The 13751-nt window shown below is 46.4% G+C and overlaps 1 protein-coding gene across 1 annotated transcript in view; it reads left to right on the forward strand.

Annotated features, from left to right (window-relative positions):
• The window catches only part of PTPRC (protein tyrosine phosphatase receptor type C), a 179273-nt gene that overhangs the window by 122594 nt on the left and 42928 nt on the right, over positions 1 to 13751 (forward strand). Inside the window, exons 14-21 of the mRNA XM_075617052.1 lie at positions 2276 to 2336; positions 3826 to 3934; positions 5093 to 5124; positions 7150 to 7259; positions 7985 to 8075; positions 8298 to 8374; positions 8968 to 9004; positions 10569 to 10666. Coding sequence (XP_075473167.1) covers positions 2276 to 2336; positions 3826 to 3934; positions 5093 to 5124; positions 7150 to 7259; positions 7985 to 8075; positions 8298 to 8374; positions 8968 to 9004; positions 10569 to 10666 — 615 coding nt within the window. The remainder of the gene's footprint in view (positions 1 to 2275; positions 2337 to 3825; positions 3935 to 5092; positions 5125 to 7149; positions 7260 to 7984; positions 8076 to 8297; positions 8375 to 8967; positions 9005 to 10568; positions 10667 to 13751) is intronic.

Here is a 13751-nt window from a genome sequence, read left to right on the forward strand (position 1 = left end):
GGGGGCAAAGGGCAGGGGAGGGGGCAAAGGGCAGGGGAGGGAGGGCAGGGGGGGCAAAGGGCATTAGGAGGGAGGGCAGGGGGGGCAAAGGGCATTGGGAGGGAGGGCACGGGGCAAAGGGCAGGGATGGGAGGGCAGGGGGAGGGAGGGCAGGGGGCAAAGGGCAGGGGGAGGGAGGGCAGGGGGGGCCAAGGGCATTAGGAGGGAGGGCATGGGGGGCAAAGGGCATTGGTAGGAGGGCAGGGGGGGCAAAAGGCAGGGGGGGCAAAGGGCAGGGGGAGGGAGGGCAGGGGGGGCAAAGGGCAGGGGGAGGGAGGGCAGGGTGAGTCAGGGACGCGTTAAATAACCCATTCCCCTGCGTTTCCTCACCTTGCACACGGCCGCGCTCCTCTTCCTACGGGTACCGGCCGCCCTCCTCCTCAACCTCGGGTTCCTCAGCGGCGAGGCTGAGACGCTCCGGTGAGGAGGTGCTGCGCCTCCCGCGGGGAGAGGCGGAGACAGACGGAGGAGCGGCCTGGGTGAGGGGAGAGACGCGTGCTCTGTGTGTGGGGGGGGGGCGGGGTGAGCGGGGGGAGGGTGAGCGGGGCGGGGGGGGTGAGCGCCGGGTGAGGGAGTGGCCTATGGGTGGTGAGAGCCGTGGGGAGGTGAGAATTCCCCGCTGTGTCCTGGGCGCTCGCTCCGCTCCCCCGCTGACTGTAGCGGCGCCGGGAGGGGGGGAGGAAAAAGCGTGGGAAACCGGGAGACCCGGGGAGAGGAGGAGGTGCGCGCGGGTCCCGATGAGCGCCGCGGTGTGTGTGTCTGTGTGTGTGTGTCGTCACTCCGCCTCAGGCCAATGAGAGGTGTGCGGGGGCGGGCGGGCCAAGGGAGCAATCTCATTGGCCTGGCCCAAGGTCCAATCTGATTGCCGCTAGGGACACAGGGAGGGACACAGGGAGACACATACAGACAGACAGACAGGCAACGACACATAGGTCACTTTGAGAAATATATAGTAGATATATATATATATATATATATATATATATATATATATATTGTGACAAACGGCTTACTCTGGGGCTCCGCCGTCTGTCCGGGACTGTTAGAACACGGTCTTTTAGGGTAGGTTAAATGACGAGGCGTAACGTGCTGTTCCTTTAAACAGGCTATGCCTGGTTTATTCAGTCCCAGGCACTGAGACTGCCACACGGAATACAAAAGAAACACAAGCAAAACAAAAAGCTGCTCACCCGAGCACTAACTTAACTAAGGTTTTCCCTGACTCAGGGTTGGAGTGGCTTTTCCACTTCCACCAACAAAATAAGGAACTTTGCAGTTGTAGAAAAAAGGAACAGAATGGTTTCACCTGTTTGGGGAGAGGCTTTTCCCCTCTCTGCTTCCAGCAGCCTTCCTGCCTCCAGGCTCTTGGGGAGAGGGGCGAGGAACCAGGAAATCAGTCTTAATTACCTGATTTCTAACTAGCAGGGCAGGTGACAGAAATCAGGCAGCAGACAAACTCTGGTCTGGATCCCTCATCCCTCAGTTCCAGCACTTGCTAAACTGTGGGATGAAGTGCATGCATTCTGAGGCTGCACTTTCCAGCCTAAACAGGATAGAAACTGTTCAGTATCCTGGGAGCCCTATATATGGAATTTATTACCATCCCCTGGTTTCTTTCACTATATATATATATAGATATATATATAGTGAAAGAAACCAGGGGATGGTAATAAATTCCATATATATATATATATACAGTGTTCGACAAACTTATACATTTGCACGCCCCGGGCGAGTGGATTTAACTTCGTGGCGAGCTCCTATTGGCCCAAGCAGCACACGTGTGGTACTAGGTGGCGAGTAGATTTTTTTGTTTGGCGAGTAGATTTTTTGGTGATTTGTCGACCACTGTATATATATATATATATATATACATATATATATATATTTATATTTAAAAAAAATTCTAGGCATGAATATGTAGTTGTGTTTGTGAATATATAAATATACTGTATATGTGTATATCCACTTGTGTTTGCATACTGTGCTGTATATATAAATATGTGTGTGTGTATGTATATGTACTGTGTGTGTGTGTGTGTATATATATATATATATATATATATATATATATATATATATATATAAAAAAAAAATGAATAGACGATACCGTTCTGTGGCTAACGAAATGCTTTTATTTGTGCGAGATCTCTGATCTCTTCTTCAGGCTAGTGTATATCCACATACAAATAAGGCACTTCACTTTATTTTCTCTGTTTTATTTGTGACACATTAGCTCTCCTTCTACAATGGACATTACTCTGGAGATGAAAGGGAATTAACCATAAAAACAAGATGTAAGTAGATTAGATTGCATGCCCTTCAGGGGAGGGTTTGGGGGGGAAAATGTTGAAAAGTTTCTCTGCGCAATATTCGAACAGAGGTCTTCAAAGAGAAAAAATCGAAAGAGAAGTGCGCCAAAGATTAAAGGAGGTCTTCCTGTGATACCTGATGGGGTATTTTATAGGTTTGAAGCCAGGGATCTCTGCAACGAAACCCCATTAATTTGAGCCCCGGGGACCCCCTGCTTCCTGAGATACAGACCTCCGTAGCTGGTGCCCATATCTCTTAACAGTTTAAAGCTCCCGCGTCACGCGGGCCAATAGGAAGACACAAGGGATGACATCACGGTTTCCTATTGGCCCGCAGGGCACAGGTCTTTTAAACCGCCATATTGTGACTGCAGCCAGGGCTCTTACCAGCAGCACCTACCGAGGTCTGTATCTCGGGAAGCAGGGGGTTCCCGGAGCTGAAATCAACCCAGTTCAGCTCCAGAGACCACCTGCCTCAAACCTAATTTAAAAAGCAACAAACATATAAACCTCAATGCGTTTCCCATGTTACAGCATCGGGGTCATCACATAGCGTAGTCCCATTATAGCAGGGCAGCACAGACATATACCTCAACGCGTTTTGCACATTACGGCATTGGGGTCATCACATAGCGTAGTCACGTGATAGTGGGGACCTTCAACGCGTTTCGCATGTTACAGCGTGGGGGTCACAGCATAGCAAAGTCACATGGTAGTGGGGACCCTCAATGCATTTTGCATGTCATAGCGTGGGGGTCCCAGCATAACATAGTCATGTGATAGTGGGACCCTCGACACGTTTCGCACGGTACTGTGTGGGAGTTACCACATAGCGTAGTCACATGATTGTGGGGACCCTCCACACGTTTCGCATGTTACAGCGTGGGGGTCACCGCATAGCATGATAGTGGGGACCCTCAATGCATTTTGCATGTTATAGCATGGGGTCACAGAATTCCATAGTCACATGATAGTGGGGACCCTCAACGCGTTTTGCATGTTATAGCATGGGGGTCACCGCATAGTGTAGTCACGTCATAGTGGGGACCTGCATCGCATTTTGCATGTTACAGCGTGGGGGTCACCGCATAGCATAGTCACGTGATAGTGAGGACCCTCGACACGGTTTGCATGTTACAGCGTGGGGGTCACCGCACAGCTTTGCCATGTGATAGTGGGACCCTTCAACACTTTTCGTACGGTACTGCATGGGAGTTACCGCAGTGTAGTCACATTCAACGCGTTTCGCATTTTACAGTGTGGGAGTCACCACATAGCGTAGTCACCTAATAGTGTGGACCCGCAACACGGTTTACATGTTACAGCGTAGGAGTTACCTCATAGCGTAGTCATGTGATAGCGGAGACATTCAACACGTTTCGCACTCCTCTTTCGATTTGCTCTCTATGGGGGAAACATTGTAGGTACTGTAGTAAGAAGAGGTGACTGATCTAATTCTCTTGCCGCCCCGCAGATAATGACAAGGCTCTAATTAGGTTTCTCGTGTTCCTCATCATTGTTACATCTTTGGTTCTTATCCTTGTCCTCTACAAAATCTACAAACTGCAGAAGAGATCTTCAAGGTGATATATTCTTTGTATCTTATAGTTTAAAGGACATAGTGTACTCATGTCAATTCCTATTAGAAGTTCCACCCCCAACACAGGATCAAAGGGAACTGTTGTGAATATATATACTGTATACTCTAAATGAAGTACAATACCAGAAATTAATAAAAGTCCAGTCCAGTGAAGACTGTCCACACAAATAGTATTGTTGATGCCAAGAAGCCAGATCAAAATGATGAGGGGGCTGCTGCATCCAAGGCAGAATCCCTCCCCAAAGACAACCATGTAGAAAAGGAAAAGAAAAAAGCGCCCACAAGCGCATTATCTTCAGTGATATAGAAGAACATGATTTTATTAAAATGAATGTGTGGTAGACAATGCACACTTACAAGATATAAAATGAAAGATTCACATAAAGGGTGTGCGCTTTTTTCTTTTACACGCACACGCACACATATATATAATCTCAAATAAAAAGATCACTTGTGAGCACATTCACATGTCTTAGACAGATCTGCACCCCGCCTTTCACCATTATCACCTAGTATACAGTGCTCCCACTGCAGCAAGGGATTCTGGGAAATGACATGCAAAGAAGCACACTGTGTCACCTTTATACACACACTGTATATGTACTGTGTATTGTATATACATTTTTTTCATCTAAAATTATATACTATAACACACACACACATCTCAAAGTTAATACTCCAAGATTAATGCCTCTGAACTTTAGGAAGTTTATCCTTGAAGTGTTTCATGCCCTTATCATGTCCTTGTCTTTCCCCTGACTAAGCTTGTCCTCTGACAGGAAGGGGGTGTGCAGAAATCAGAAGATTCTATCATCAGAGGGTTGTGGCAAATAAGATAAATTAGATGACCCCACTTCTCAAAGTCCTCGCTGTGAAGGGAAACTCCCAAAAAGGATTTCAAATACGTATTTTTGCAAGTCCCCATTCCCCGAGATGCCATAAATGAAATATACATGTGCTGTGTACTGTATATAAAACCACTTGACACGTTGTTCTGTATTTTACTCGCTCACTGTGAATCTGGCCAAGAAATCAATGGAAAAGGCCAATCGTTTGTTACGCTATTTGTACACGCTGCAGTGTAATATTCTCACTGTCCCAGTTTGTAATCAATGATCTGCAATTGTGTTTGTGTTTGCAGCAGGTGTGAAAGGATCCCGCTCGTCGGTCACGGTAATGATGATCACAATCCACATTCAATTTAAATGAATGTTTCATCCCGATCTCTCAAGTCTCATTTGTATGAGGGGGGGCGGGGGGGTGGGGGAGGGGGTTAGGCCATGGGATTGATGATAAATAATAGAGAGGCAATGCAAGAATTAAAACAAAAACACTTTTATTTTAGTGTTCACCTTTTGTAATGCGTCGTTATCCTCACGGCTAATTACCGTATTTCCTCGATTGTAAGACGCACCATCGATTTGGCCCTTAAAATCGAGGAAAATTACTTTTTCACTTACCATGTTTCAGGAGAGGTCCCATGTCAGCGCACGATGAAGCGGGCGGCGGCGGCGGCAGGAGAGGTCCCATGTCAGCGCACGATGAAGCGGGCGGCGGCGGCAGGAGAGGTCCCATGTCAGCGCACGATGAAGCGGACGGCGGCGGCAGGAGAGGTCCCACGCCTGCAGATGGTTGAAGATGGACGGTGGGTGTGCAGCAGCAGGACAGGTCTCAAGTCTGCAGGTGAATGAAGATAAGAAGACAGCGGGCGTGCGGTGGGTGCGGCGACAGGAGATCATAATAGCAGGAGAGCTGAGCAGGAGCAGAGCAGCATAGGGGAACGGCTTGGGAGGTGCACACTGTAACCGGAAGTCAGACACCGGTCAACTTCCGGTGTTACAGTGTGCACCTCCCAAGCTGTTCCGCTACGCTGCTCTGCTCCTGCTACTATGATCTATTAGCTGCCTCCACCACCGCACGCCCGCTGTCTTATCTTCATTCACCTGCAAACTTGGGATCTGTCCTGCCGTCGCCGCCTCACTCCCGCCCGCTGTCCATCTTCAACCACCTGCAGACGTGGGACCTCTCCTGCCGCCTCCGCACACTTTGTCCTCCGCTGACATGGGACCTCTCCTGAAACATGTTAAAAAAATTTAATACATCGATTCTAAGACGCACCCCAATTTCAGACATGTGAAAATCGAAAAAAAGGTGCGTCTTAGAATTGAGGAAATACGGTATATGCAGACGCAGCGTCCGTTCTACATGTCATTAGCATGGGGTTACCGTCACGTTATTGTAGCATCACGTGGTGTTATCTCCCAGTAACGTGACGGTGAGGATGTCTTAGTGTTACTCCCGTCCCGAACCGGAAATAGGGGTTTATCTCACGGTGAGAGAGGGAAATAACGCTATGTTAGTTATATCACCTCACTGTGGGGTTACCCCATCCAGACCCGGAAATAGGGGTTTATCTCACGGTGAGAGAGGGAAATAACGCTATGTTAGTTATATCCCCTCACTGTTGGGTTACCCCCATCCAGACCCGGAAATAGGGGTTTATCTCACGGTGAGACAGGGAAATAACGCTATGTTAGTTATATCACCTCACTGTGGGGTTACCCCCATCCAGACCCGGAAATAGGGGTTTATCTCACGGTGAGAGAGGGAAATAACGCTATGTTAGTTATATCACCTCACTGTGGGGTTACCCCCATCCAGGCACGGAAATAGGGGTTTATCTCACGGTGAGAGAGGGAAATAACGCTATGTTAGTTATATCACCTCACTGTGGAGTTATCCCCATCCAGACCCGGAAATAGGGGTTTATCTCATGGTGAGAGAGGGAAATAACGCTATGTTAGTTATATCCCCTCACTGTGGGGTTACCCCCATCCAGACCCGGAAATAGGGGTTTATCTCACGGTGAGAGAGAGGAAAATAACGCTATGTTAGTTATATTACCTCACTGTGGGGTTACCCCCATCCAGACCAGCTTCTGCAAATGGAAATAAAACCAAAAATAAAACTCTTGGGGCTTTAATAATATTGGGGACTAAGATCCTAGTCCTGTTCTAAAGTCAGCGCCGGATATGGCGGAGCGCAGTTGGATGACCACTGTAGGGGTTACGCTCTATGGATGCTCCACCCATTGCGCCCCCGCTAAGTGCTTGGGATCTCCCCTGATTACCATAAGGTTTTTGCTACGTTTGCACAGAAAATCCCCTATTGCATTTCCCCCTTTCTTCTCCCGGGCAGATGATGAAAAACAGCTACTGAACGTCGACCCCATACCGGTGGAATATCTCCTCGACACGTACAAAAGAAAGAACGCGGACGAGGGGCGGCTGTTCCTGGAAGAATTTCAGGTGTGCCCGTTATATTCTATGCTGAAGCGCTTATTCCCACCATCTGTTATTTGTATGATTTATATGATTGTGGCGTGTTTTACTGCTGTGACGCACTATGTACATTAATGGCGCTATATAAATAAAGGCATAAATACATTATAGCAAGGGTCTCAACTCCAGTGCCCAAGCCATCTCCAACAGGCTAGGTTTTGGGATATCCCTGCTTCAGCACAGGTGGCTCAGTCAAAGACTGTGCTGAACCTGGGACTGATTGCGCCACCTGTACTGAAGCTAGGACATTGTGCCACATGTGCTGAAGCTGGGACATTGTGCCACATGTGCTGAAGCTGGGACATTGTGCCACATGTGCTGAAGCTGGGACATTGTGCCACATGTGCTGAAGCTGGGACATTGTGCCACATGTGCTGAAGCAGGGATACCCTCAAAACTTGACCAGTTGGGGGTTACAATCGCAGAAGGATTTAGAAGGAATTGAATTACCAAGAGCCGAGCTAAATACAAATAACGAGGGTTAGACACGTAGGGCCACGGAGGCCACATCTTCTCTGTGACGTGGCCCCCACCAGACAGCAAGGAGAACCATTTGGGGAACTGGTTCAGCACCACAATGCTGTTTTTCTGTACTGATTTACCGTATTGAGACACACAGACGGGGATAGCTGAGTGTTTGACTACAAACTGACACTTGTATTTCATGTGTAACTCCCTGTGTATGTTTCCAGAGCATTCCCCGCGTGTTCAGCAAATTCAGCATCAAAGAAGCCAAAAAATCGTGCAACCAAACGAAAAACCGCTACATTGATATTTTGCCGTGTAAGTGGCTGGAGAAGGTAACCATGTAACAGGAGTTAAACATTTGGGACAACAATTTGGTGTCTAAGCTTCAGGCCCACTAAAGTGACCTAATGACAGTGACGAGTTTAATGGGTTAAAGGGAAAGTCCCACATAGGAGCAAAGTGACCAGATGACAGGGACGGGGTTACTGGGACCCACTCCTATGTGTCACACACTGATATCACTGTATCTTCTAACAGATGATGACAATCGGGTCATTCTGACCGAAATCCACGGCGAGCCAGGATCAGATTATATCAACGCCAGCTACGTCCACGTAAGGGACTTTGTGTTTCACTTTCTTCTGCTTCAAAGCAATAGTTCCCCCAGTTTATATAGCTGCATTGCACTCTGCTCCCAATACCCCGTTCCCGCTCCCTCGGACACCGTTCTAAAGGCTATAATGAAACAAGACTTTTGCCTTATGACTTCATTCCCCATTTACATCTCATTATAATCTGTGCCCCATGTAACTCTCCCCAACTCCTCCTACTGACTCTCCCCAAGGTGCAAGCTGGGGCAGAGAAGCAGAATGTGATACATCTCATTATAATCTGTGCCCCATGTAACTCCCCCCAACTCCTCCTACTGACTCTCCCCAAGGTGCAAGCTGGGGCAGAGACGCAGAATGTGATACATCTCATTATAATCTGTGCCCCATGTAACTCCCCCCAACTCCTCCTACTGACTCTCCCCAAGGTGCAAGCTGGGACAGAGACGCAGAATGTGATACATCTCATTATAATCTGTGCCCCATGTAACACCCCCAACTCCTCCTACTGACTCTCACAAAGGTAATTTAGTCTTTCCTAATAAGTTCTATTGTTTAGATCAAAACCTAAACACACAATACTTTGTGTTATTTTACAGGGCTTTAAAGAACCAAGGAAATACATTGCTGCTCAGGGTAATGTATTTGTCATTTTAAGTACATTTATTTTAGTATATCAGAGACATACAATGATAAATCCCAAGTAATAGTAATGTACTGTAACACCCACCTAAATGGCCAGTTCTTCATAGGACCAAACTGTATTAAGAGCAGTGACATGTTTAAGGGGTCAGTCCCTCCTAGGGACAAAGTGTACTAATGGCAGTGACATGTTTAAAGGGTCAGTCCCTCATAGGAGCAAAGTGTACTAATGGCAGTGACATGTTTAAGGGGTCAGTCCCTCATAGGAGCAAAGTGTACTAATGGCAGTGACATGTTTAAGGGGTCAGTCCCTCATAGGAGCAAAGTGTACTAATGGCAGTGACATGTTTAAGGGGTCAGTCCCTCCTAGGGACAAAGTGTACTAATGGCAGTGACATGTTTAAGGGGTCAGTCCCTCCTAGGGCAAAGTGTACTAATGGCAGTGACATGGTTAAGGGGTCAGTCCCTCCTAGGGGCAAAGTGTACTAATGACAGTGACATGGTTAAGGGGTCAGTCCCTCCTAGGAGCAAAGTGTACTAATGACAGTGACATGGTTAAGGGGTGAGTCCCTCCTAGGGGCAAAGTGTACTAATGGCTGTGACATGGTTAAGGGGTCAGTCCCTCATAGGAGCAAAGTGTACTAATGACAGTGACATGGTTAAGGGGTCAGTCCCTTTTAGGAGCAAAGTGTACTAATGGCAGTGACATGTTTAAGGGGTCAGTCCCTCCTAGGGGCAAAGTGTACTAATGGCAGTGACATGGTTAAGGGGTCAGTCCCTCCTAGGAGCAAAGTGTACTAATGGCAGTGACATGTTTAAGGGGTCATTATCTCCTAGGGGCAAAGTGTACTAATGGCAGTGACATGGTTAAGGGGCCAGTCCCTCCTAGGGGCAAAGTGTAGTAATGGCAGTGACATGGTTAAGGGGTCAGTCCCTCCTAGGGACAAAGTGTACTAATGGCAGTGACATGTTTAAGGGGTCAGTCCCTCCTAAGGGCAAAGTGTACTAATGGCAGTGACATGGTTAAGGGGTCAGTCCCTCCTAGGGGCAAAGTGTACTAATGGCAGTGACATGGTTAAGGGGTCAGTCCCTCCAAGGGGCAAAGAATACTAATGGCAGTGACATGGTTAAGGGGTCAGTCCCTCCCAGGGGCAAAGTGTACTAATGGCAGTGACATTATGGCAGTGGTCCGCAAACTGGGGGGCACAAGACTGTCGGCGGGGGGGGGGCGCGGGGTTTACAGAGGCCCCGTGCGCTTCCCGAAGGCACTTAAATTAAGTGCCGGGGGAGCTGCAGGCCCTCTGTAAACCTTTACTTACCGAGGCTCCTGCGGCTTCCTTCCTGCATCGCCATGGCAACACGGCGTCAAAATGACGCCGCGCGATCATGTGATGTCACGTGGCTATGGCAACGTGACGTCATGACGCCGGAGTGCAGGTAAGTGGGGGTTAGGGGGGGTGCGGGAGTGAGGGGACCGCCGGCAGGGGGGCGCAGGGAAAAAAAGTTTGCGCCCCCTTGCATTATGGGATGCGTGTATAACGCTAGGAATGTTTTTCAGGCCCGAAAGAGGAGACTATGAATGCTTTCTGGAGGATGATCTGGGAGCAGAAAACTACGATAATTGTGATGGTGACACGATGTGAAGAGTTAAATCGGGTAAGATACAAACACCTTAAAATAACCACACAGAGTTTTAGTAACTGTGCGACGTGCATTAGGTGTAACACACACAGTGATAGCAGTAACTATGAGTGTATTAGTGTAACACACACAGTGATAGCAGTAACTATGAGTGTATTAGTGTAACATCAAAATGATTGGACCCCTAAGAGAATTCACTTAACTGCACTCCACTTAATTAAAATATACCTTTTAATGAATTACTTAAAACATATATTACCAAATGAGTGTTTAACGTGAATAAAAAGAAATTAAATCAACATCACTTAGCACCAGAGTCACCTAATAACGTGATTAAACCCTATCTATCAACTAATAGTGATAGGGTATAGGGGACTAATGGTTCTAATAGTCAGGGTATAAACCCCTCTGGATCAGCTAGCAGAGCGGATGGTAGGTGAATATAAACAGTAGTGAGGAAAAGAATAATGAAATTAAATAAATGAGAGCTCTACCTAGTATAGTCATGTGCTGTTCAAACCCCCTAATGATATATCAGTTTAATGCAAAGTACAGGGTATAGGCACCATGGGTGTAGACACAATGACTAACACACATAGTGCAGCTACTGAAACAGTGAAATAAATTCACAGCACAAGAGCTGCAAGGCACATAAATGACTAGGTAGAGAGAAGGTAAAAGACCTCACTAACTGGCAACACTAAAGTATAATAGAATAGTGACACCTGAACTCTGCAGACTGACACAGGGGACTACTAACACTGCATTAAAACAGCTCCAAGTAGGAGACTGACAACATTGCGTGCCCAACACACGTTTCCCTCCAGCTATGGAGCTTCATCAGGGACAAATTTTGCATTAAGGGGGAAAGCGGAGCGTATTTATACCCTTCCGTCGCTATGGTGACGTAATTAATGCAAACCGCTATTGCGCATGCGCAGAACAAGCGCACGCGAAACAGCTATGGGCATGGCATGTGCGCCTACATATGCGAACCTGTACCTGGGCTGGTGGGAATGTGTCCACGTCTTCAATGAGGAACTTTCTATGTACACAGACCACATTTCTATGTGGATCAGGTACATAGATGACATCCTCCTGTTATGGGAGGGTCCTCACAAACTCCTCCATGAATTTGTTGAGCACCTTAATACCAATATATTGAACTTGAGGCTAACCACTGTACTCAGTACCACATCTATCACTTTCCTAGATCTGAACATATATGTCGATACTGACCAGAACATCCAAACAAAGGTCTTTAGGAAAATAAAGCTACAAATAGTTTACTACTGGCACAAAGCCAGCATCCTACTAGCCTCATAACAGGTATCCCTACGGGACAATACCTCCGTTTAAGGAGGAACTGCTCAACAATACGTGAGTTTATCATACAATCTAAAGAATTACGTTCTAGGTTTCTCAGTCGTGGATACAACATCAAAACACTCAATAAAGCCTATCATCGGGCACTGCATAGTGATAGGGATTCTCTTTTGTCCGTAAACACCAAAAGAACTAAGGACAACACCATTAGATGCATCGGCACCTTTAACAAAAGATGGTGGGCAATCAAAAGAATATTTGCCCGACATAGGCATCTCCTTCTGGCGGATGTGGATCTAGCAAAGGTTATAGGCCCTAGACCAACCATTACTAGCAGGCGGTCCAAAAATTTGAGGGACTCTCTCGTCAATAGCCATTTCCAGCGGGCAAGGACAGAGACTTGGTTGAGTCCCATAAAAGGGATGTACCGCTGTCAGGGCTGTAAGGCATGTAAGCATGTCATTGTAGCTAAAACATTTGCCAACCATGACAACACTTATCAATACTGTGTGGACAGTTTTATCAACTGTCGGACTACCAACATAATCTATCTAATCACTTGTTGTTGTGACAAGAGATACGTTGGCAAGACAACTAGGCAATTTCGTAGACGTATTCTTGAACACGTCAACTCTATCAAGCACTCTACTGAAACCCCAGTAGCCAGACATGTCACGCAGTTTCATAATGGTGACATCAACAGCATCAAATTCATGGGCATATACCAACTTAAATGCCCTGCGAGAGGGGGTAATACTGACCAACTGTTGCTTCGTATTGAAGCTGAATGGATTTACAAGTTAAAAACTAGGAGTCCCACTGGGCCCAATGGAGGTTTCACCTATTCTCCGTTTATTTGAATCTTTTGTTTCTGTTTTTTTATTTCATCCTAATCAAACTTTGCTGTCTGTGTGTCTTTTGTATCTGTTCGTACCCTATTTATCATGTTTATTATGATACTCACCCTTGCTTAGTTTAATCTATTCCATTGCTCACTGTGTGAGGTACTAGTTCTTGGTATTGACTTAAATTATTTCGTAACTGCGCTCTACATTTATTCTAATCAGTGACTATATTACTAGTGTTATAAACCCTCTTCTTTTTGGGTTTATAGTGTGTGTAACTTCAATATACATACTCTTTATAGCAATATTGCTCTACAATATAATTAAGATCTTGTATGTGTATATATTATCTAATCATATTTTTTATTTTATTTTGTTTCTCACTGTATTTTCTGTGACACATGGTATATTCTTTACTGGGGGTACCCAAATATATACATCCAATGCTTATTGCTGGCATATCATCAGATTCCACTGTTAGATACAGTGTTCACCCACCCTTCTCTTAGGTTTGTACCTTGGTTATAACTGCCACTATTGCTCGAGATGTCTTTATCACATCTATGCAGCATTCTGTGACTATCAGCTCGCATTTGCGCATTGGATGCTTTGTCTTCGGTTTGCGCATGCGCATATAACATTAGATAGAGTGCATTTCAGCCATTTATTTTCTATGTTTTCGCGCATGCGCAATAATCACTGCACTCGATACGAGTGAATCTACTGCTGCTATATCACACAGATCGATCAGAGAGTTCGGAGTGGCAGTGTTTCTAAGGTACTCTACTCACCACAACAAGGGTGTCCATTATTTGTACATATTGGATGTTTTATTTGCGGTTTCGCGTGCGCTTGTTCTGCGCATGCGCAATAGCGGTTTGCATTAATTACATCACCATAGCGACGGAAGGGTATAAATACGCTCCGCT

Source organism: Ascaphus truei, chromosome 10, assembly GCF_040206685.1.
Source record: "Ascaphus truei isolate aAscTru1 chromosome 10, aAscTru1.hap1, whole genome shotgun sequence".
In the NCBI taxonomy this organism is placed as follows: domain Eukaryota; kingdom Metazoa; phylum Chordata; class Amphibia; order Anura; family Ascaphidae; genus Ascaphus; species Ascaphus truei.